Below are 24,662 nucleotides of genomic sequence, written 5' to 3' on the forward strand. Positions count from 1 at the left end.
ATACACCAAGAGTTATGAAATCCCTGGCCTTAACCCAACCTCCCTGGATCTCATAGTACCCACTCCAAAACCAAAGCTTTCTCAAAACGGGGGTTTAAATCACGTTGGGTCCTCTTGGAGGAGTCACCCAATCCTGATTGAAGGGAGGAGGCCAAATGGAACATTTTCTGCTTATTAGGCAGCAAATACGCTGTTGTTTTATGTGATTATCAACTATGAATGATTTTTCTCTCCCATCCATTCTGGAACCTTGGCCTGTCTTTTGTTTATAAAAAAAGGAGCTGGAGCAAGAGCAGGGCTGAAAGGGGAAGCCCAATAAATTACACTAATGCACACATTTAAAGGGGCTTATATTCCCTCTGGCCTGTTATCAAGACTACTCCAGTGAGAATGTAAACTACCTCTTTCTGTCCCCCTCCCCTGACCCAATATTCAATGTTAGCATGCTTTAAAACAACTCCACTGTTTATGTTGTCGCAAATAAAGGGGCAGATTATTTCAACTTTTTCTCGCTATTTCATGCTGGCCCCAGATTAGTCAGGCAAATAGTTGTCTAATGGTGCTGCTGGGCTCATTAATCCAAACAGATAGACCCGGGATTGTGTAAACACAGTGTAGTCAGGGGCAGTGAATCACACCTTCGGTTTGCAGAGGCCGACAGAGATGGTTGGGGGGGAGCATGCTGTGTATGGGCCCACACAAGGAAAGTTGTGGAAAGGAAAACAAGCATAATCCTGCTGATAAAAGCAGGATCGCTCCAGCGTTTATTTGGACACGCAGTGCCTGCATGAGGTTAGACCCTAATGAGACAGCAGCTTGTCCAGGATGGATTCATCACCGCCAGATCAGGGTTATCGCCCTCCGCCCGTGCCCCTCTACTTTTAATCAGGCTCCTCTCCGGTCACTCCCTATCAGCAGCAGTCCATCTCTGGAGCCGTCAGCATCCATCAGCAGCTGCAGACAAGTCCAGGGAGCTCCGACCGAAGAGTGCATTAGTAAGTTATTGCTTTGCAGTCTGACTTTATTGTCTGTCATGCTACAGAGCGTGTGCAGAGAGAACACTTACACACTCACCCAAGCACACCATTGCTCTTGTAATACCTTTGTTGCCTGGCAGCAGTATTCATATCCCTTGAACTTTTTCACATTTTGTCATCTTACAATGAAAAGCTTCACTATATTTTATAGGGATTTTACATACAAACGGCACACTTTTCAGATATTAATCAGTTTCTTCACAGTCATGAACTACGTGTGTTGGTCTATGTAACCTCAATGCAAATATTCGTTTGCATTGTTATCAGAGATCTAGTTATCGGTAAGGTGTCAAAATGTGAAAAAAATCCAAAGGTTATGACATGCTTTGCAAGACACTGCTTAGAAGAGCTGAAGTGGCAAAGAAACGTAGAAGAAATTTTGATGTGGAAAAGACATAAAAGTAAGACAAATATGATATAATATAAAAGTAAACTCCTTGATAAATGTTCATGTTAAACGCAGGCTATCGTCTTAAATCGGGGCCTCTCAGGAACACATTTGTCCACTGAAACACAAACTTATCTTCCACCCTCTCAGTCATAACATATGTCTATTTGTGTGTGTTTAACTTATAAGGTGATTTAGTGGTGTTAGTGTTTCTCACTACCACGACACGACCCACTCCCACCTCATCAACGCGCCCCCGCAGCCCCAAACAAGGACATTAAAGTCACGACAGCTCTTTGTCTTGTTGTCATTGCAATGAAACAATGCGGCCGTGCAGCCAGCAGCTTGCATCTTTCTCAAAAAGAATAAATAAATCCTTTTTTTCCCCCTCCCCTTCTCTACCACTCGTCAAGTAAAATACACAAACCTCTGCATCCGAAGGTGGGAGGCCTTGAATCATCCATTGTTGATGTTTAGACCAGTTAAATCAATAATCTCCATCTTCTTGCAACAGTGATAAGTGATTCAGCAGGAAAAGTCTTTAGTTAAGTTCTGAGTATCTGGTCCTGAGGGGGAGACACCTTCCGACATAAGAGAACAATGTGGCAAATTGCATTTCACTTTTTTGACATTTCGTGGCTGCAGACGACAATGTCACTGTTACTGAGTGGTTAGATGTCTTTAAAAGATATACTAATTGTGTTGCAAAACGCAGAGAACAGGAAAGTGAGAAGCTTCGAGTGGGACTGGTACAAGAAAATCACTCTGACTTATAGTAAAAATAATTAGTAAATGTTTGGAAAATATTCAAATGCACTTAAAAACTATTTAGTACGCAAAACAGTTTGAAGATAGACTAATTTCATCAACATGAACTGGGTGTAAATTAGTTTTCTTAATATTCTCAAATTAAAACGTTTGCAACCTTTACAACTGCATTTGGACCTCCAGCAGACAACAGTTATGTCGATTTCAAAATATAAAAATGCACAAAATGATAAAAGTGAGCCTCAGGCTGCCAACATCGCACACAAAAGTTGCAGATGAGTCACGATGTTACGTAGTTGCAGCACAACACAATGGCCACCCACAGCAAAAGTAGTGACAGCAGCTCAAATGTGAATTTGGAAGATTAATCTTTATATGGGCATTTACTTGGTGAGGAGAAATAAATCAGTAGAAATGTTTGTATCTTGGAGACCTAGTAAACCAGTACTCTGCACAGGACTTTAAAGTGATCTATGATGAGCCCAGTGTGTCTGCTATTTACCACAGAGGCAAATTACCAGTGGTGATAAAAAGCATGACTTTTAAAGTCTGCATCAATGCAGGCAGTTTCTCCCTGTTTCCAACTAATATTATTTATTTGATTTATGTTGGCTTTTGCCAGATTTCCAGGCACATAGAGCCATTTTAAAGCGCAATCAAGTAACTATGTCATATTCAGGTGTTATAAAAATGCTGTACACATATCAAACATAGCCAGGTGTTTGCTAATTGCTTCTACTGCTAGCAGATGCAGCTGCAGAGAAGAGTCTGGAGATTCAAGGGTTTCTCAAACACGCATGAAAGAATCAAGGCAACACTCCAGGTTAAAAAAAGTAAATTTTAAATAAAATCATTCTTTTAACATGACAGAAATCTTTTCTTGAATCAACTGTGTCTAATAAATAGATAAATCTGTATCTTTATTTTTTTAAAAAAAATATTTTAAGCTTTAGAATATTGACCTAATTGACAGACTGTACTTGGGACACCTGGCATAAAAGTCTTTCCTCCAAAAAGAAGCAAATAGTTGGGAATAATTCTGTGTAATTCAACATGTTTTACAACAATCACAGTCAGCATATACCCTTAAAAATTGACATATTTAATATCCCATGTAATTATTTTGCAGTAAATTTGATTATTGATGGTAACGCAATTTAAAATGTGCGCATAATTGATATTGTTTTTGCTAAAAATGCTGATTAACATTTTGCCATAATATTTAGAAGTTTTTATTTCTAATCTTTTTTTTAATCCATATTGGTTTTCCTCAGTGTATTGCTTTTAAATAGCTTAATCATCTAGTTTTTGGCAAACATTAGTGCTCTCTGGTATTATTTCAAACAATAGATCTGTAATTGCTGGAAGTAATCACTCTTTGTTGCTTTTTCACTCAACAACTCAGAGTTGTGCTTCATAAGATTAACTCATTCACCGCTTGAAAAGATTACAAAAACCTGACAGTGGAGATCTTTAATGGCATAAAATCCACGATAAACCTGTTTTGGCGTTCAGTGACATAACATCCCTCCGTTTTCCCCATAGGCAGTAATTACAGGCCGTGTAGCATGTGTCTGTAGGTCGTGCAGCCTCTGCTGCTGCCGAGGAGTCCTGCATCACATCACAGTCCGTAATGGAAGCCAGATGTCTCTCTGTCTGTTTAACGCTCATAATCAATAGCCTCATTCAATGCGGCGCTGACTTTCTCCACCTCTCTCCCCTCTGACAGCTTGTTATGTGAGAGGATCAGTGAAGGAATGGCATATCTGTGCTGCAAACAAGCACAAGTGTGTCAAGAGTGAGATTAACTAATTGGATTCCATCCATGAGTCTTTGTTTGGTGGAGGAGGGCTATACGGTGGGGGTCCAAGCGAGGGGAAGCGATCCCTCTCTGAAGCCTCAACAAGCTACATGACACGGCAGGCTTTCACCTCCAACTCCCAGACGAGGAATCTGGGAATGGAGAAACGATGGAAGGAAGGGGATTCCCATAAAAAAGTGAAATCTGTCTAAATAAATAACTTGAAGTGGCACTCGAGGAGATGCAGTGCATCTACACTTCCTGTGGCTGTTTCCTGCCGTCACGTAGGATCTCTACATATCTCCATCCATGAGCTTGTGCCAGGGGAAACATTATGGAGCTGATGACTTTTTTTTTTTCCAGTGTGAGGGGAAGTTGAGGGCTTGTGTACAACACCGGGTTGGTGCAGGAAGAGGCAGAGGTGTGGTGATTGGAGTACACAGGTCACGACCTCAAACTTGTAATGATCACCTGATGGATGTTGTGAGTCTGGGGTCATCTGTGTGTCAGGGGAGAATAGGGAGGAACAAGTGTTGGGCCTGCAAAAAAACGTGAGACAGTTTCCAAAACGTTTAATATAATTTTCTTTTAAAAGTGCCCTACATCTTGATGCAGCTTTTCTTACTTTGTTATTCCTACATAAAATCCCTGAGAGCAACTGAAAAACTCTCCTCTCATCTTCAGCCATCATTTGAATGTTTTCTATTTTATCAAAATATAGAGCAGTTACTGATACTACTGAATGTAAAAATTAAATATGGTGTAGAGGTAGAAATACAATCAGCCGAAATAATCTTTTGGAATTTCTTAGAAGTATTTGATTTTTTTATCTTCTTATATAAAACTTAAAAACGTAGAAAGTAAAGAAGTGAGTGGAAATTTGGTTGAACTTTTTCAATTAATGTAATAGTATAAGAGACCATAGCCAATGTCTGGATGGATGGATTAATGGATGGATGTATGGCTAGACAGACAGACAGACAGACAGACAGACAGAGTGTTAATGTTTATAATTTTTTGTGCTCATTTTTGAGAGTAAAACATTTTGGAGTTATTTTGATCATTTGAAATCCTAGTGTTCCAGCTGTACCTGAATGCATCATGAGCCTCTGTTGATAAAATCATCTCTTGTCAACTGATATTCCTCCAACTTTACATGCAGGTTGGGAGCAATCGATGGTTCGTGTAGCTGCTATGATGTCATCTGATTTTCCATGTGTGTCTGTGGGGTTTAAATTTAGCTTAACATTGTCTTATGTGAGTAATTCAAGTAAATGAAGAGCAAATTAGAAATTTTGCTCCTGAAAAACACCTTTCTTTCTCCACGGTAGCTGCATGAGAAAATATTCCCGAATGGCAGAGTTTTGTTTTCTTGTCTGCAAAATGAACAACTCCTACAGCAACTTGCTTGAAATGCATGTATTTTTTGTAAAAATGATATATATATTACTGATTTTCTTTTTCTGGTTTGAATGCATTCAGCTCTACATTTGCTCCCATACCAGGAAAGCTGGTTTTTACATTGACAGCAGATTGTGCAGAGCAGTTCCTGATGAGGGCCACTGGGAGACAGAGAGAGGGAGCAGCAGATCTAGGGCTGAGGCCTCCATCCGTCCGGAGAGGGAATAACTCCATCTCTCGCCGATAAAGGCAGCTGGCTGTGCGGACGCTCGGTAAACTTTTACAGTCAGATATGCACAGATGAGTGGGCCAGCTGTGCAGTGTCATATATTCCAAAACAAACCCTGCAGGAGCTGAACTCTCACCCCTTGCACATATGGGTTACAGGGCTTGCATTCACACTGTTGTTCATGCACTTAAACAAGTGCAAACTTTACACATAGCAGAAACAGAGAGTCACAGTGTGCTGCATAGGGCGCATGGAAGTTGGACTACGCGACCCTTTTAAAAACAACAGATATTTTATTCTCTGTGGTGCATGGAGGTTGTCTGACAAGGGCCACAGCCTTAAATAAAGGACAGTAATTATGAGCTCTCATCCGAGTCTGAATCTGTTTTCTAAATCTGTGAAAAGGAAGTGGGACTGAAGGATGTGAAACCAAGCAGCGATTTTTAAAAATCACCTGCTCACTCTCACTTGTGTGTTCCATCGCTGGTTGGTGCGGTGACAGGCAGGTACTTCTTTCTTTTAGTCCTTATTGTTTTGACCGAATCAAAACGAGCCGCTGGAAGTTACAGCGGTTCTCTCTGCCACACAGATCTGTTTATTTTGGAACAAGAGCAAGACAAGCCCAAGTGACGTTGTATTTATTTTCCCGCTCTTGCCCTCTCCTCCCCTTAATGAGCAGGCTTGCAAAGAAGAATTTCTTGATAATCAATCAGCAGGGTGTTCTCAAGAGCATTAACGCCAAGAAAAGGCGCACTCACACATAGACTTAGTGCAGTGTGATGAGGTCTAATGCTAAAGCAGATAGATAATAAAGGGTAATAGATAAGAGGGCATGATTTACAAGGTGAGAGATATTCTTGACTATGATTGGTTAACTTGGGTGGTCATTACTGGTTTATACAGCTGATATAAGCTACATTGTTCCTTTAACTTTCTGTGCTGTCTAATTCTGGTTATAATACATGCTAGATAGAGGTTTCTCAGAAATAGATAATGTCAGTTTTGGTCATAAAAATGAACATGACACTGTACTGAAAAACATGCCAAAAAAAAAAACATGGTGGTCAGTTATTCGGCATTAGTGGACATGCAGGTTATCTTGTTGTTCCCTGAGAGGGGTTTCATTCTGGCTGTTCTCTATAAAACTGCATCTGCGAGCTACGATAAGCCCCAAAAAAGGGGAAATGAGGAAACCTCAGACTATACTCAGCAAACTCAACTTTTATCTACAGAGAGGCCATGCAGGTGACCAGAGTTGCATCATGAATCAGCCTGTGACTGACTGTAACAAAGTCCGTTTGTGTTGTACTTTAAAAAAGTAACACAGGAAAACCTCTAAGCTTTCCACAAAATTATTTCTGTTTCCGAATTGCATTCATAGAGCAGAAAATTACAACAAACTCTCATTCCCACTGGACAAACATGCCGTTCAGTAATTAGTACCAGAAAGTAAATGAGTACCAGCATATCTATTAATGTGGATCAGACTGAGAAGGGTAAGGAAGCTAATACCAAAACTTCCTTAGAGTTTTTTAGCAACCACAATTATTTTATGAAGGCGTTAACATCTTGACCAGAAGGTCACAAAAAAATCCAGAACAACATTTAAACATTGGAGGCCTCACCTCAATTAACGTTGGTATTATTAGGTCCACATTGAGAATTATTCTGTGAACTGATGAGGCAAAATCCAGTTTGGAAATACTAAAGGAAAAGTTTCAGAAAAAGAACATTAGACCAATAATCAAACATGGTGGTGAAAGTGTGACCGTCTGGGTCTACTTTGTTGCTGTAGGATCTGGATGACTTGCTATGATATATTCAGCCAGTTTGTGATTTCTGAAACTTTTGCTCTATTTGTAAATATATGATGCCTCATCTTGTAAGCTTTTGTTATACCTCAGGTAGATAATAAATTCAGGTGACTTAAAAACAACATATTAGGAAATTATTAGGTTATGAGAAAGTCTGAATCATCTGTGAATTCATTCTTTGGTGTTTTAGTTCATGAGTTCCTCAGATCACATTATGACTCATTTTTATCATATTTATTGTGCAACTACCTATTTTCTTTTTCAGTCAGGAAAACACCGTATCAAGTGTTTTGTATTTTGTCCTGGTTGTAGGTTAAGTGTACTGCTAGTTCGAACCTAATCAAGGCTTTTTAATAAAATAAAAGAAAAAGAAAACTTGAAATTTGCTGTAAAAATTGCACCTTCTAGAATCATTAGTGGTTTGATTATATCTTCCATTTGGGGTTCTGTTCTTTCGCTTTCGTTTGTACCACGAGTCATTTGCCAGGAAATTGTTCTTACCAACCATGTGGCATTTCAAACCTGCTTCAGGGATTCACAGCTACTTTTTATTCTTCTCTTTATATAGTAAGGAGAACAAGGATTAGGAAATGTGATTATGTGACTTCATCAAATACCAGTGGGAAGTTGCTTATAGTTATTTTTGGTTTGATCTTTCATGTTTCCAAAGAAAGTCTTTATTGGTGGGATTTTAGCACAAATGAAACCTCATTATTTACATTTACTGTAAAATTTGTTCATAATTTGTTCCCACTTCTACCACCAGCTTAGCATTTATTTTGTTAAGATTTCTGTTGAAGAAAGAGTTAGAAAATTATGTAGCAACTTATTCTTTAGGGTTATTGACTACATTCTCACCTAAACTACTCTTCACACCAATCTACTGCATGGCCAAATATCCAGAATATGCAGAAAATTATTCAGGCACATGGAAGCCAAAGTTAGATCCCAAGGCCTAAACTCAATTTAATATACCCCCACCTGGTCATTTCCAGAATGCTAAAGCATTCACTGAGATCGTAAAAGAAGCAAAATCTTTAACATAAATGTTTACCATCTGTTTGCTTCAGCCTTAGCTGATTTTTACAGGAATCTTTTAATTTGCACCTGAACTATAAATTATGACTTTAAAACATAATACCCTCATCAGTGGAGAATATAATAACTTCACACTCTCGAAAGTCTACATTAAGCTTTAAAATCCAAGCAAATCTCTCATTTGCACCATTAGCTCTGATTGATGCTCGAACCGACCGTATGGTTAGTTTTAAAGCCGCAGGCAGTTTCAAGCAGCAGAGTGAAAATTTGCTGCTGATGACAGGTCGTGTGAAATGAAAGCGCTTTTTACGTCCTCTCCTTTGTGTTTGCTTCTCGGCTGGAACGCCAGGGCTCAGCCATAATCTCCCCTCCCAGTGTGTACATCACTCAGTGAATTTGGCCTCCATGGAAACGTGCAGGCGGTTGAACCGCTGCCATTTTACATCCCTAATTAATACCAAACCTCTGCACCCCTTTACAAATTACAGCATGCACCGCATAGGGTTGGCTTGAGACAGCAGCCTGCAATAAAATTCCTTCACGGGTACAATAAAAACATGGCGGTAGGTCAGAGGACTTGAAGCTTCTAACTGATTACTGCTGGCCATCAGCTCGGGGAGGGTAGGCAGGGTATTATTTGAGAATGGTGGTGAAAGAAGAGATTAAGAAGCGCTGTCCAGGTGGGGGACTCTCTGAGGGATTCTCCGCTATGAGAGCCATCCAAGGACAGTGGGAGAATATTTAAGTGGAGGCTGGAAGGAGGAGGAGGAAGAGTGGGAGAACTGGCCACCCCACTGTGCCCTGCTGGCTGTGGTTTGCAGCCAGTGCAGCAGTAGGTAACTCTGGAGCCAAGGTGGAGTGAGAAAGGAAGGGAGGAAACTCGGAGAGAAACCATGAAAAATGTGGAGCATGAAAATGTCTCCCTTGGTTTATGGCAGTGCAGCCCGGCATCCAAAAGAAACACATCTTTAAATTTAACTTGAGATGTCTTTTTTTTCTTCTTCTTCTTCTTCTTTCCTTCTTCCACTCCCAACTGCTGGCAAAGGCCCGGATTTGGAAGCGAAGCCAAGCTGCTTGGAAACTGCGACCATGTTAAAAAAGCACTCAATAATGTGGCTTTTTGAAAATGTGGCAGGAGCTCCTGTATGTGGGGATAAGCTTTCAGCGTCGGTGAACATGTTTTCTGCGTTTTGCAGCTGCAGAAAATATCTCGGTATTCCCGGGTTTTCAAAAAAAAAAAACACAAGATTTATACGCTAACACTTAATATAAAATGCTGTAAAGGGAATTTTTTAGATTCATAATTCAGGTAAATACTCTCCAGTTTCACATGTGGCACAATGAACATAAATGTCTCTTCAGGAGGGAACAAGCTGAACTGAGCTTTGAATAAAAGGCAATAAAGTCTTTAATACAGTGAATAGGATTAAAATGAAGAGGTCGTCTGGAAACATTTTGACGTGGCATCAAATTAAAGATTTGCAGCAGGTAATAATATTTTGCCGATCTCAGAGGGAAGTTGTCTCTCATGCTGATGATTGAGAGCTCATTTAGGAGAGAATTACCCTGAGGATCTCATAAATCTGCTACAATGGAACAAACATCTGACTCAAACCGAGGTATGCTTCTGTTATAACAACTAAAAGAAGCTCTTTTGATGACGAACAGTTCATTTATTTGGTTTTTCATCTACTTAGAGCTAAATTCCAGCGTATATAAAGCCTGCTGATTATTTATACACGTCTATAAGATGAAAACAGAAGGGTAAGTGTTTCCTTCTCTGTGTTATGTCTCAAATTTAAGGTTTAAATATTTTATTTCAACATTTCTTTTCTGCAATGATCCATACTTTCTCTTTTGATATAAGAGAAAAGATTAAATTTTTATGTAGAATATTGTTTATTTTCTTAGTTATGAGAAATACCTATCCACCAAATGTATATGGCAAATTGTTTTGTGAAATTATTAATACTCCAAGGAGATTTAGTTTTACTTTTACCAATATCTCTTTTCTGACACAATGTAATATTTTTCTACATTTTGGAGTTCTGTCTTGGACGTGACAGAGAGTTTGTGGAGGGAGTTAAAGATTAGGGTGATGGCAAGGAGGTCTTCCAACTACAAAGACCTGGAGCTAAACATCAGAGATCAATCTTCAAAATACCGATGGAAATATTCAAAAATCTGCCCAGCAAATACATCAAGGGTTATACTGCTGCAGTGGCAAAAACAATTTTACCATTGACTGTTGCATATAGTATAAAATTATTCTGTCATGCGATATTAATAAAAATTTTATAGAAACAGGTGTATTTTAATTCTTCCTACTTTTGAATTGTTTAATTGTCTTTAGAGTGATGCTTTTCTAATTTCTTACCTATTTGTTGGATGAAAATCATTTAAAATCTGTGCATGGGTTTACTGTGACAACCAGCCAATAGGGTAATACCTATTACTTATTATTTAATTATCATTTACTTATTTAGTACATTTCTGGTTAGTAATTGTATTACTGACTTTAGTAAATTCACATTTAAACTTAAATTGTCACCTGCAATAAATAGCATTTGGCTAGAAAAGTAAAACTCCAGTTAAAGTGACGAGATGAAAAAGTTATTTAACCTTTAAAAAAAATTATAAAATGTTTTATTTAATTTTTTTTTTAAAACCCAAAGAATTTAAACAAAATAAGGAAATCGACACGTTCTACAAAATTATCAAAGTGACCCAAAAAAGTGAATTTGTTTTGTGAAATGAAATAATTGGTTTGCTTGTCTAACATAAGAAAGCACAAATATCTCTTGCTGTGGTGAAAATCAGCAAAACTGATGTCTCCACCTTATACGAAATGCAAATACCACCTCAACAGTTATTGGCACTCCAAGTAAAGATGATGTATGAAAAAAGCTTTAAATGATCGTGATAAAAACTTTGTGTCCCCACAATGCAACTCTTCTCTGCAATTCTCCAACAGCAAGATTTATATGGTGTATTTAAACCTAATTAACACCACTCTGCATGGTGCCAGAATAATCCCAGGTCCTCATCTACCTTTTTATTTATTGTTCTGCATATTTACATATTGAGTATCTGTTTACCCGATCTTCCTTACATTTACTTAATCTTCCTGGCTTGAATAGCATGTTTTCTCGTCTTTCCCACTTTGATCAGTGACTAAATGAGACGGGCCTCTACGTCATTATAATGTAGACAGGTTGATGAGATGATAATGAAGATTTAATGACATAGCAGAAAATAAAACTACAAGCCCAAAGTCCAACAAAATCCAAAAGCAGGCTCAACACAGAACAGATGTGGCAACTTAAGAACAAGGCGAGAGCCAACACAAACAGAAACCTGGAATTGGTGAGTCTAATCAAGCATGGCAGCTTTATAGAGAAGATTTCTTCAGGGACCGAGGGAAAAACAGATTGAAGAAGAAGATGAACAGGTATGATCACAGGGCCATGGATGAACCAAAAACTGAACGAATAAAATGTAAGCTTCAGGGATAATGTGATGAGTTTATCCCAATGAAAGAGGAAACTTTTTTACTAATTTAAAGTTCCTCAACACTCTCATCAGTCAAGTAAAGCATGAATCTAAAACAATGCTTCAGTTACATTTCTTTTATTGGCATTGTTAGAGGTGAAAGTAAAACTGCACAATACATCGAGATTATATCGTCACTGCAACATCTGTGCAGCAGTCATAACACAAAGGACTGTTTAAAGACAAAGAAATGTAAAGTAATATATTCCACGTGTCATGAACTAACTTTTTACATGCTAGCGTAATGTTTGGATAGAGTCTGGACATAAATAACATTACGCTAGACGCTAAAGTTTGCAGTGTATAGAAAGCACAGATGAGAAAGAGCGGAAAGGAGAAAATGGTTGAATATTCTAACTGAACTGCAATAATTACCAATCATGACACTGTTGATCATGACACAAACTGTTACCAAAAGAACAAATTCACTTAAATTAGGTTTGAGAAAATTCTTTTGCAATTAAAATTTGATTTATCTGAAGTATTTTCACACATCAACCAATAATGGAGGCTGGTGTAACCTATATTTTAATGAGATGAAATTACTGCATGATCGAAACTGTGGTTTTATTGTACATTCTGTTTGAATTATAACGTAATTGATGTGTATTTTAGCTAGCATGCAGTTGGATAATTTTTTTCGGTAGCCTACTTCAATATAAAAAGGGCAGTGAGTGAAGTATGATCATTCAGTTGCGCAGTGATCCATGTCAGACATTTAGACTTTTAGTTGAAAAATAAGAAAGAAAGTCAGTTTTTACTCATATGATCGAGTTTGAATATCCTTGAAAAACAAAAGAAGCTTTTGTGACATGTTGCAGCTGTTCAGTTTTGTGTATATCATGTTTACAGTAAATAAAGGTTTGTAATAGGCTACTCATTCGGGGAAAGAGACATATTTAAACATAAAAATGCTTTTATAAATAATCATTCCTGTCTGTATATCTAGCACTGTTTTTCTAATAATATTCTGCTGACGAACCTGACTAGTTCTTTTTCCACTCTATAAAAATACATTCGTGAATCTAATCTTGATTAAGTTCATATCACCCTCCTCCTCCTAATCATCATGACAATTTAAGACATTATCAACAGTTCCTCCCAAAGGGGGAAGAAGCAAAAAAATACCAAATAAACCTTTATCTTTTTGTCTCAATTTGCAGTTTTCTTTTGTAACTGTTTTCTTCCAGTAGTCTGGCGCAGCCTCCTCTGATGCATTACGACGCTGCAGGAGAAATCTCCAACAGCCTATCCAACAACCTCACAGATAAGGCCTCAAAGCCCTTGAGACGTCACAGCTTTTAGCCTCGTTAATCCCTCGAGCACTTTGGACAGAACCCCCTTTCTTGTTTCAGAGAGACCATTTGTCCAGCACAGCTACTTTTTTCCCCTTCCAAAGTGTTAAATAATGATAAAATCTACAAGGCTGGTATGGTTTATAGGTTGCCCCTGTCCTGGGCTGCAGAGAGTGATGTTTTAATGGAGGTGGAAAGGCTGACGTTCAGCGAGAACCAGATGGACCTTCTCCTATCTTGCTCATAAACGTTTTTAAGACAGTTCACAAATCAAGATCTCTCAGTATTATATTAAGCGTTCGGATTGTTATTGTTATTGTACATTTGCAAATACTAGTGTGATTTATTGCTTTTTGAGTATAATTCAAATCTCAACCCACTTAGACATTTAATACATGAGTGTTTCACAGTTAATATTAGGGGCTGATGAAGTGCAGGGCTTTTACAGCATTCCCTGGAAACTGGCTATCATAACTCTGACAACTTCTCATCCAGCGTGAATTAAGAGTGAAGATTAAGATGAGTGCCATCTACTCTGGGGAAGGAAAATTTGTGGTTAGAACATCTTATCTAGGAAAGAAAAAAAAAACATGGTGGCAACAGGTATACGGCGCTCAGTAGTGAGGCAGAAGGGGGAAGAGATGAAGAGTGAAATGCAAGATGTGAAGCTAGAACAGAAAAAAAAGTGCAACCCTCCTGGGGTCAGTCTTCTTTCCGGAGGAGAGGAAAGTGGACCCTGTTGTTGATGAGGCCTGTGGTGGTCTGGGTTTTGGGGATGTTAACAGTGAAGATGAAGGTGAACCGTAGAACAGAAAGATAGGAGACAATCATGGCGTGTCGACGTTCAGTAAACAGTTTCACAGTTTAGCAATAATTTATGCTACAGCTCACAAAAATATCTAGCTTTTATTTGAAATAGACATAAAGTTTGTCTCTTATGACTTTTTCCTTTTTAAATTCTGATTTACAGAGTCAAGCAGAAATATAACCATCTACTAAATTATAATTGTGGAGAATGCCACACCATTCTGCTCTTTACAAATCAAAGCAGAGAGGATAACAAACTGATATAGTCAGGCTATCTTCTCTGGTAGCCAGCCTGTAGTAACAAACAATTTTAGAGGCACTTTCAAATACCTGAAGGAGCAGAAAACCTGACGAGCAGAAGGTAGAGAATACTTCATACGGTCAGAAATACTTTGGTTGCTTCCTCTAGAATTTCATTAAAATGATTTTAAACCACGTAGTTAGTATTATTGAAAATTGTTGTGGCTGTGAAACTTTTTAAAACCTTGGCAGGTCCTTATATCTGTACCCAGTTTGGTGTTTAAACATTAGATGTGTCTTTATATAAGAAATACAGTAATTAACAGCACTTATTCATATTTAACCCTCATGAAATAAATAGCTTAAGCCATCAACTAAATCTCTCACTTTGTAGCTCAGCTATTTTTATACTCATTCATTATATGGATGGGCAAAATGAAATAGTTGTTTTTATGTTAATTTTGATGAGAATTAATCTTCCTCTGATTGTTGAAAAATAATGATGTATTGAAGACCTTCAGACTGGCAGTAGTTGTTGGTTTTAAACGTTTTTCCACAGCATGTTTACACTCTAGAATACTCCTGAATGCAAATAGGTAAAACTGAATAGTTTGTGGGAAAACAATATTTATGTAGCCAAAAGATATTGCAACCAAAACATTGATCTATTCTCATGCAAATATCTGACGTTTTGGTTTATTATTAATAACCAGAGAGAACCTACCATCTAAACAATGTGAAGTTATGTTTTAAAAGTGAAAGTTGGGAAAAATCCCCATGAAAATGGGCGCTGGTGTCTAATAGTGGTTGAATGATGCTTTGGGTTTATCACACGGGCAGCAGAAAACAGATTTCAAAGTATTTTTTCTGAGCCAAACGAAGATAATTAGCCCTAAGAAAGCTGTTTATGGAGGTCCAGCGTTTGGCCGCGTCACTCTCACTCAGATCATGTCTTCATATACGCGTTGTTGTACAACATGTGTTTTTATTTGAGGTTCTATGCATACTTTTCATCTAACTGCTTTGGGAAATAAAAAGAGAATGCTTTGAAAGTTGAAGGAGGAAAGGATAGAAACCCCTTGGAAACCAACAAGCCAAATAATAAACATTTATTTCTAGGGCCATTAAAAGTGAGTTTACATTCTAAAACACTTGACAAAACCTCATTCAGGAGGTGGGAGCTTTTTCATTGATTTATTAAATTTTTGGCTGCAGGCTGTCACTGGAATATGTTTGATTTATTTTATTTTATTTCATTTTTTGGCAACTATGCAGTGAAGATGTTCTTTTTAAGGCTCTTTGTCAAGTAGCTAAATATTTTGTATACTCCACAAAGGCTTCAGCAAACTTCAATTTCCATCAACAAACCTCTCAGTGGCCCAGTGGTCTCACATAGACTTATGCAGTCATTTTTAAAAATATGTTGTTGTTTTTTTTCTACAAAAGCTCTAAAATATATGACTTAACATCGGCTTGACTCAACTTGTCATCTTACACAATCTTTTCTTCTGTGCTCAGCTGCAGCTGGCTTCTTCAGGAGAATTTTTTATGAGTTCTCACATTTTTATTCAGAATAAAGCCTGCAGCAATTACCATTTCCAAACTCCATGATGTGTGGGGGCTTTATTTAAGATTTGTGTCTATCTTCTAAAATGCAAAGACTCCTACAGACCCAGATAGGTTTAATAGTCTTGTAATGTGAGGGAGGGTATCATGATATCATGTCATTAAGCATCCTTAAACACGCACACACGCTGCGCATGTGCGGGCCTCCGCCTCTTGCTGCAATAAAAGCGGATTCCTTGTAATTCTGTCGCCATTGATGAGCATGACAAGGCGGATTGAGAAAGCACATTTCCCCACCGCTGTCATCCTTCGTGCTACTTCTTCTCTTCTTGTTGGTCTGCACATTGTGAAGCTGCAGCGAGATTAAAGCCCCGCAACGAACGCGCATTGCGGAGGAAGAGTATTAGCAACACCATAAACGGAGAAGAGGCGGATTGTATTTTTAAATGCGTGAAAAATAGTCACCCGGGTGTGAGCTGCTATCTGGAGCCAGTAAATGTATACAGGCTATAAATTGGATCCTTCCTTGGTGCAGGCTCCGAGTGCTCATTCCTAAAATGTATTTATGCGTCAAAATTAATATTTAGACTAATAATATAACTTTTTCTATGGCTATTTATTTGGATTAAACAACCTCCCGAGCCCTTGTACATTAATAATAATATTAATAGTCATATTTTGCCCTCTTCATCTCCTTTATTTACGATTTTAAGAATTTGTCTTCTTAACTGGAGTGCAAAGGGTATTTTTAGTATTATTAGAACGTTTGCCATCACTGGTAGACTCGCAAATACATAAATCACCAAAAAATACTGTAGTGAGTAAGCCAATAATAATAATAATAATAATAATAATAATAATAATAATAATAATAGATTTTCCCAAGTAAAAACATTTTATTTACATTTTTCAGTGCAAATTACTTTTAACAAAATAGCACATCTATGTATCAAAACAAACAAATATGTAATAATACTGCAGTTGTCCAAAGATTTCATTTACAACATAAGTCGAGTGGTTCCTGCAATAACAATAAAATCCGCAACCGCATCATCATCGTTGTCATCATCATCATCATCCTCAACTCTGCAGCTCTATTCAAGACAGTAATTATAGGCCAGAAATAAGTTTAAATTATGTCCGGTTAAGCGATGAAAAAATAATTAGAAGATAAAACAGCAAAATCTAATAAAATTCACACTTTTTCACCATGCTCCTTCTGCCTGCTGGGCTACAATAGTGTGCAAGAATGAATCGGTCTCTGAGCTCCCACTGCTGCTCGCTGGAAGTGAACTGACCTGTTTCCGGATGCAGACGCTAAACACTCCGCGGGTCTTTAATGTCACTGAGGCTCTTCAGACAAAAATAGGCTAACAGACGTTCCTTCATTGTTCGTGGCCTGATTTTTATTTTATTTTCTTTTTTTTTTTCATTTTTTTTTTTTTTTCATACCAACACCTGCGACGCCGTTGCCGTTGCCGTGTCCGTGGGCGTGGGGCAGGAGTCCGCGGTGGCCGCCTGAGCGCTCCCGCTCATGATCACGCTGGTCTTGTTGTTGTTGAGCTCAGAAATGTCCAAATGTCCGTCTCCGCTCTCTTCCTCCTCGGCTTCGTCCGACTCGCTGTCGCTCCGAGCCTCGCTCTCGCACTCGGACTCTGTCGGCTCCTTCGGCTCCAGTCCCCCCGCCTCTGAGGCTCCTTTCTCCGGCTTCTCGTCCTTCTCCTTGTCCTTCTGAGCCTGGGCCTCCTTGGAGTGTCTCCACTTCATGCGCCTGTTCTGGAACCACACTTTTACCTGGGAACACACATTAAGCACGCCTCGGTTTAATTTTTTCTTATGTTTTGTAACAATTTGGGGAAAATGAGGCAAGTTTTCTTCCATCAAATGTACTTAGGCCGGGCCAAACTTAGTCCAAAACATATCTTTTAAATTCGCAGTTTTCCATTTCTTTAATTAACATGTTTGTACTCAAACAGAGCGACACAGTTAAATTGAATATGAATGTTGCAGTTCAATACAATTACCATACATATTTTTGAGCTGGGTGAAAATATAGGGAAAAAAACCTGAAAACCATATTCCATATTCAGTGCAGAAACTTTGCACATCTTTGTACTTCAGTAGCAGTTCAGAAACAATTGCATTAAATTAAAATGTCTCACAATAATAATGATCTTTATCTTTACACACTGTTTAATTGATTATTTGATATTTCCATGTTAACTGATGAGCTGTAAACAAATACAGGCAGTGAAATACTGCTAAAGATATGATGGCCTTTTTCAACCAGTCAACTCACGCCTCACTGGCGCCATGCAGGCTGATGTTGAGTTAAAGGCCAAGGCTGCAGCTTCTAGACACTTGGACAAATAAAATGTGCACATGAAGCGAGGATGTGGCTGTAAGACATTGGTTGCATTTAATGTGAATAATGAAGAAGTATTTTTTTTTACTCACTATTATTCAGCAGAAGTTTTTGTATTTCATAATTTGTTTCTCATTAAATTGCAAGAACTCCTTTTTTTGTACAATGGAGGAGGGAAAACATCACAAATATACATATATATATTATAAATATGAAGCTGCTATTTTATTTTATTTTTTTGTATTTCATATTAGTGGCAAAAAATTTGCCGTTTTGCCTGTCATGGCACCTTTGATAAATAACACAGTGGATGCGGATGCCCTATAGTGTCAGCAGCAGATTTGCTCTGAAAAAGAGGAAAATGAAACATACCTGTGAATGTGTTGAATTGTTACAGCAACAATTAAGACCTGATTCACGCAGTAAATTGGACACAATTTACTGTTTTATTTTTCATTTTGATCTAAAGCTATTGCTACAACAGCTTGTCTTTCCTCTTTAAACAAAAGAAAATACACCGAAGCTCCTAAGCTCACTGCACTTCTGTTCCTGATAATTACATACGCACCAATCTGGCTTTCCTTGGCCGATACCTACTTCCAATTTTGTTGGAAATCTGACCAGACTATGATTTCCTCCCCTCCTCCCCACAAGGACTAAAACATTAAAGAGAAAAATGTGCCAGTGGAGGTTGAATCAAAATTGAAGAGAAAATTGAGGAATATCATCATCATCTGCATTTCCATCTTAAAGCATTTATCTGGGTTTTCTTAAATTCAAAAACTGCGTCATTGTGAATGTTGTTCGGTAATGTGATTATGGAATGAAAATGGCGGAAGTGATTCATTTTGCTTTAATATATACTGACAATATCTGACATTATACTGATCCTCGATCCGAGCAGATTAAAAGGTTCTCTGGCTGATTTAATCAGCGCACGTTTAAATGAACGATTCTCTCTGAGCAATTTTTGTGTGATGGATTTGTGCCAAAAATGTGTTTCAATCAGCTTTGTGCACTTTAACCTGAGTCTTACCTGAGCGTCTGTGAGCCCCAGCATGGCCGCCAGCTGTTTTCTGTCAGGCTTGGTGACATACTTCTGTATTTCAAATCTCTTCTCCAGGCCTTTCCTCTGCAGGTTCGAAAACACGGCCCTCGACCATGACCTTTTCCTCTTGTACGTCTGTGGCATTGTGTCTTTCGTGAGCACTGCGTAGGGACCTGGACAACAGACAACAAGGGAGGACATGGGGTTAAAGCACCACCCGAGGGGTTTCAAGGTTGAAAACACACAAGGAAATGTAATGTTCTCTGTGTTGCTCTACTCTACAGGTGATGTCTACCTGGGAAGGTGTCCTGAAACTGATGCTGGCCTGCGTGTCTGCCGCTGCCGCTGCCTAGTGAGCCCATCATGGAGGACGCGTCGCTCATCCCGGGGTCTATGGAGGAGAAGTAGGGGCTGGCTGGAGGTTGAATAGGGATGTGGAGGCCTGACTGACGGTTCGAGCTAACGATGGAGGTGAGATCTGTTACAAAATGAGAGATGATGATGGGCTTCAGTCAGTTTGGACACAAGCACAGGAGGGAGAAAATTTTAGGGAGACTTTTGAAATAGGTCTGTGTAGAAATGCGGATTTTTGCTGATGATCATGACCTGTGTGACCTCTTGTTAAGGGGCTCCTGAGTTTGTGCTAACTTGCTCTCTTAAACGCAAAACATAGAGTTGCTTCTAGTTTGCTGCTTTCATTTTCTAAACTGCCTATCCCTGTGCTTGATGAGTTCCTAAGTAATTATTTCTTGGGGATAATAACTTAAAATGTGGGTATTAGGACTGGATGCTTCTCTGCAAATGTTTTATTACAATCAAGTTACCGCTCACCTCTTAGAGAAGACTTTTCTTTGCATTTTGGATCAAAGTCTGTGGATAAAATCCTATCGATTCCGAATTTGAGGTCTTTACTTGAAGGCGGGGGTGCCTGCTGGGAATTGAACGGCGTCCTAGAGACGGTGGTGAGCTGCAGTCCGTGTCTGTTGTACGGAGACGCCGGGCTGAGTCTGGCTCCGAACACCGATGAAGGCTCCGGCGCGACGGGAGCAGGACGCAGCGGAGAGCCGCCGGAGTGCGCCTGCTGAGCGCGCTGCTGCTGCTGGTGATGGTGGTGATGGTGGTGTCCCATGTGCACCATGAGGGCGGACGATCCGGGGATGTTCTCCGCATCTCCTGCTTGCAAAATGTCTGCGATGCAAAACGACGGCTTCTTTATGGTATCCACAGCGAAGCCTCCGGCGCAGTATGCCGACCAGAGGCTGAAATTGGATGCGTAAAACGGGTTGAGCCCGGCGGTGTACATCCCGGAGCTTCTAACGACTCGTATTGTTTCTCAAATGATGTTATAAAAAGACAGACATGTAAAACGATAAGCACGGATAACGCTTTCAGGAGGACAGATGCGCGTCCTGGTTGTGCCAAAAACGCTCTCACTGGTCTGAAACTCTAACCCCGAAGTTCCACTCTGAAGTTCCTCCGCTGACGCTGATTGGTCGCTCTCTGAGCCAATAGGTGCGTTGCCTTTACTCATATCGTTTGTTGTTGCAAACTAAGACGATCTCTCTCTCTTTTTTCTCTCTCTTTCTCTTGCGCACACATGAGCAGGGAGCAATTTTGATCCTGAGATGATGGATTGATCACTTAAAGAGAGCCCACTCCTCACTCACATAACGCACTGAAGCAGTCATTAGAGCCGAAGGTTCGCGTTAATTTGGATTCTTCGTGTAAACTAAGTTGAAGAAGGCAATGTGAGGTCAGTTTTATAACACAAAAATACCAAGAAACATAGCATGACATTCAGCCCAGAACACTATTTATACACTTCAAACTTTTTTAGATTTTGTCACTTTACAGCATCAAACCTTATTGGGAACTTATAAGCAATAGACCAACACAAAAGTAAGGAAAATTATGCTTTTGTTCTAAAAATGTCGTACAAATATAAATCTGAAAAGTGTGGTGTGCACTTTTGTTCAACTCTGTTTACTCTTGCACCCCTAAATAAGTCACATTCAAATAGTCAAATAATAAATATTACATTTTCTCAAATGCCATAATCAGAATCACCAATGTGTTGATCAATGATTCAGTTACTACAAATCGAAGTCATCTGTAAAAAGTTGGGATTTTAGCCTCGATGTCAGTGTTTCAGCTGTTTGAAATGCTGAATGCTGCTGCTCGGTGTTTGGTTCTGGTTCTGGCGATGAAAAACAGACTGAAACCAGAAGACCTGAGTGGTCTGGAAGGTTGATACAATAACAAATAAAGCCCAGTGTAAGAGCTAAAACTGTCTTTTGGAGAGAAACAGTTACCACAAACATGAAAATAAAATACAAAAAAAGAAGCAATTGTGAAACACGGTGGTGGGAGCATTATTCTGTGGAAAGGGTTTTGTGTCTTTTTTAACAGGGACATAGAAGCTGGTCAGGGCCAAAGATTAATTCAGCTAATTACAGAGCAAGCTTTAAACAAAACAAACTGTTAAGGCTTCACACGACTTGATCCTGGATCTTTCAGCAGGACAACTCATCATGAGGTCAGAGGTACAATATGTTATACATCAGAGAATTTACAATGGTCCAATCAAAGTCCAAATCTGTGAGTATTTGGCAGAGTATGGAAATTGTGCTGCAGATTTTCTCCTTCCAGTCTGACTGAGCTTAAGGTTCGTTGGGCAAAAATGTCCATCTCTAGATGTGCAGAGCTGGAAGCTGAAAGTGTTGCAGGTGTTACTGCAGTGAAAGGTCGTCAGTGACTCAGACGCTTATTTGGAAAACGAGGTGAAAACAATATCTCATTTTCCTTCCGCATCAGTTCTGTCGATGACATACAGATGTCACACTAAAATATATTGTTGTATGGTCCTAATTTAACAAAATGTGGAGGAAAAAAATGTTTAGGCGGTATAAATACTTCTGCAAGTCTCTATAAATAGGTCAGGTAATAAACGATCAACAGCGCATTCTCATGAAGCTACGCCCAGGAGAGTCTCTATTAGCTCCGTCTCATCCTGTTTTTGATGGGCTCTGATTCGTGTTAAATGAGCGGATACGCCTGTTAGATATGCCCCTAAAATAGAAGCCGTTTTAGTATTTTAGGACACAGCAGAAATCCTTATTTCTTCCGGAGACGAAGAGGAGGGAAACTTTATAATGACTGTTAGAACTTCCCTTGTTCAATATTTGTGCAACTTTATCTCAACCTGCAAGTTGCACGGTGACGCAAATCCGTCCCCATGCTCATAATAAACAGAGGAAATCTATTCCCCCTCCTACGCGCACAACACAATTAACTTCAGAGGCGATACTTCATCCGCAAGGCCCCTCTCAAGATTCATGCCGCTTGGCTCCTGGCCAACGAGATTTTAGAATCGGATGATTTTATGGCCTTTTCGGCCGCTTGATTCTCGTTTTAAACGCGCAGGTTCACCTTCTCTCCACGCATTTTACGCTCAGTCAAAACCGACCCGTCTTCCACTCTTCTACAGTCTGATCTTCTCTGTTTGCTCCCCCTCCTCCTCCTCGTCCTCCAGCTCCAAACTCCGATCGCATGTTTCTCTCGCATGTGTTGAAAACAATAGCTTCAGAAGGCCCTCCGCGCACTCATTTAGTCCCGATTCACGCGGGCGGAAGCGCAGATGACCCTGACTGCCCGCTATCATGGTGTTTTCGAGTGACACTTTTCCGGGTTAAAATTAGAAAAATGACATTTAACGTTTGCCCTCCGTCCAGCAGTCAAAACAATCCAGGGAAGAGGATGTGGCGGTGCGCAGCGCGCCTCGAGTTATTTCAGGTGCTGATGAGCCTTTTCAGTGGGAAGCACTTGAGAAAACAGACGTCGGATCAGCGGTTATACCCACGCAGTGAGGAGAGAAGAAAAGGTTGCAGGTATCTGACGTGCATTTGCAGAAATGGTTTAGTGGGAAGATAATTAGATAATTTTGGGGAAAGAAAATTAAGCAATGTAGTCTGTCTAGAGTGTCTTGCAAAAGATTTCATTTCACTTGAAAGTTTCCTAATTTCATCACCTTGAAGCTACAAGGTTCACTGTATTTCACATGGACATAATCTTAAGCGCACTTAGCATTTTTTGACCTAACAAGTGAGGCAACCATTTGTATGTTCTCTACCAGAATCAGTACCTTCGAGGAACGCGAGCCTCCCTCCCATGTTTAAAGTTTTTTGACTGACAGGTTTTCTTCCGTATTTAGCTCCATCCCTCGTCATCTTCTTTGACATTGACAAGCTGCCATGTTCCTGCTGAGGAAAAGCTTCCCCATACCACGATGCTGCCACCATCATGTTTAACAGCAGAGATTGTTTGCTCAGGATAATGAGCCGTATTCCACAACACATTTAGATTTAGCCCAAAAAGTTACACTTTGGTCTCAACCCATCCCAAGTTTGTTTTATTATCCAATGAAAAAAACATGAACACATGACTTTTTATTGCTTAACATTGACTTTTTCCTCTTGCCCTTTTTGCATAAAAGGCAGTTTTATTTATTGCGACACTAGTAGTTCAGTCAACGCATTTTCACATGTGAGCTCTGGATTTTTGTATTTCTTATTACAGGATTTGATGAATCACCTCCTGGCCTGTCTTGGTAGATTTGCAGATATTTATTTATTCTCAGATGATGGACTGAGCAGCACTATGAGACGTCCAAATCTTGAGACGCTGCTTTGTAAACTAATCTTGTTTTAAACTTTTTAACAAACCTCTGAGACCTTCACAGATCAGCAGGATTTATAATGCTATTAAATTACATTCAAGTGGACTCTGTTTACCAGGTGATTTCTGAAGACTTTTGGTTGCTCTGGTTTTTATAGTGGGTATCAAATTTTCACAGTTTTGGAAATAATTAAAATTTTAACTTTTGTTTCATACTTTATGTTGGTTTGTCATTGAAAACTCAAATAAAATATATGGAGGTTCCTGTTTACAAAAGCCAAACTGTGACACGGTTCAGTACTTTTTAATGTCACTGTAATATAAAAAAGTGTGGCCTCACTTTTTCTTCTTTTCCCATATTATGATATCATTTCCGAAACCATAAAACTCTGAAAATTTTATATAATAAAAACGACACGCTTGATTTACGGATGATCTGTAAAAAAAAAAACGTGAAATATTTCTGCTAGACTCATCCTGGAAGGTGTTCATCATCATCATGTCTCTCCTACAAGTCTAACCTCCGCAGAGCAGAATGACTGATGGGAAACGAGACACTCTCAGGACGAGCTGTGTTAGTTAACACATTCATTTTTTTCCCCCCTTCACAAAGCTGCAGGTCGCCGTGGCTCACACAGT

At 39.2% G+C, this 24,662-nt stretch overlaps 1 protein-coding gene across 2 annotated transcripts; it reads right to left on the minus strand.

Annotated features, from left to right (window-relative positions):
* Positions 1-16,810: 16,810 nt before the first annotated feature.
* On the minus strand, positions 16,811-20,845 carry hlx (H2.0 like homeobox). 2 transcript variants are annotated; one of them, XM_005803152.3, is made up of 4 exons: positions 20,181-20,845; positions 19,645-19,827; positions 19,338-19,522; positions 16,811-17,730 (listed from the first exon to the last, which is right to left on the minus strand). In XM_005803152.3, exons 1-4 carry the CDS (start codon positions 20,650-20,652, stop codon positions 17,383-17,385), a joined length of 1,188 nt encoding a protein of 395 aa, XP_005803209.3. In that variant the 5' UTR covers positions 20,653-20,845; the 3' UTR covers positions 16,811-17,382. The 2 variants fall into 2 exon arrangements, with proteins under 2 accessions (XP_005803209.3, XP_023203037.1); XM_023347269.1 differs by lacking the exon at positions 19,645-19,827.
* Positions 20,846-24,662: the final 3,817 nt, after the last annotated feature.

This window comes from Xiphophorus maculatus, chromosome 15, assembly GCF_002775205.1.
Source record: "Xiphophorus maculatus strain JP 163 A chromosome 15, X_maculatus-5.0-male, whole genome shotgun sequence".
Classification (NCBI taxonomy): Eukaryota; Metazoa; Chordata; class Actinopteri; order Cyprinodontiformes; family Poeciliidae; genus Xiphophorus; species Xiphophorus maculatus.

Coding starts and splice junctions, on each gene's coding strand:
- hlx (XM_005803152.3), bottom strand. CDS start 20,652: ATGTACACCGCCGGGCTCAACCCGTTTTACGCATCCAATTTCAGCCTC. Junction 19,523..19,644: donor GTTTCAGGACACCTTCCCAG/GTAGACATCACC, acceptor TCTGTTGTCCAG/GTCCCTACGCAGTGCTCACG. Junction 17,731..19,337: donor TGGGGCTCACAGACGCTCAG/GTAAGACTCAGG, acceptor GTGTGTTCCCAG/GTAAAAGTGTGGTTCCAGAA.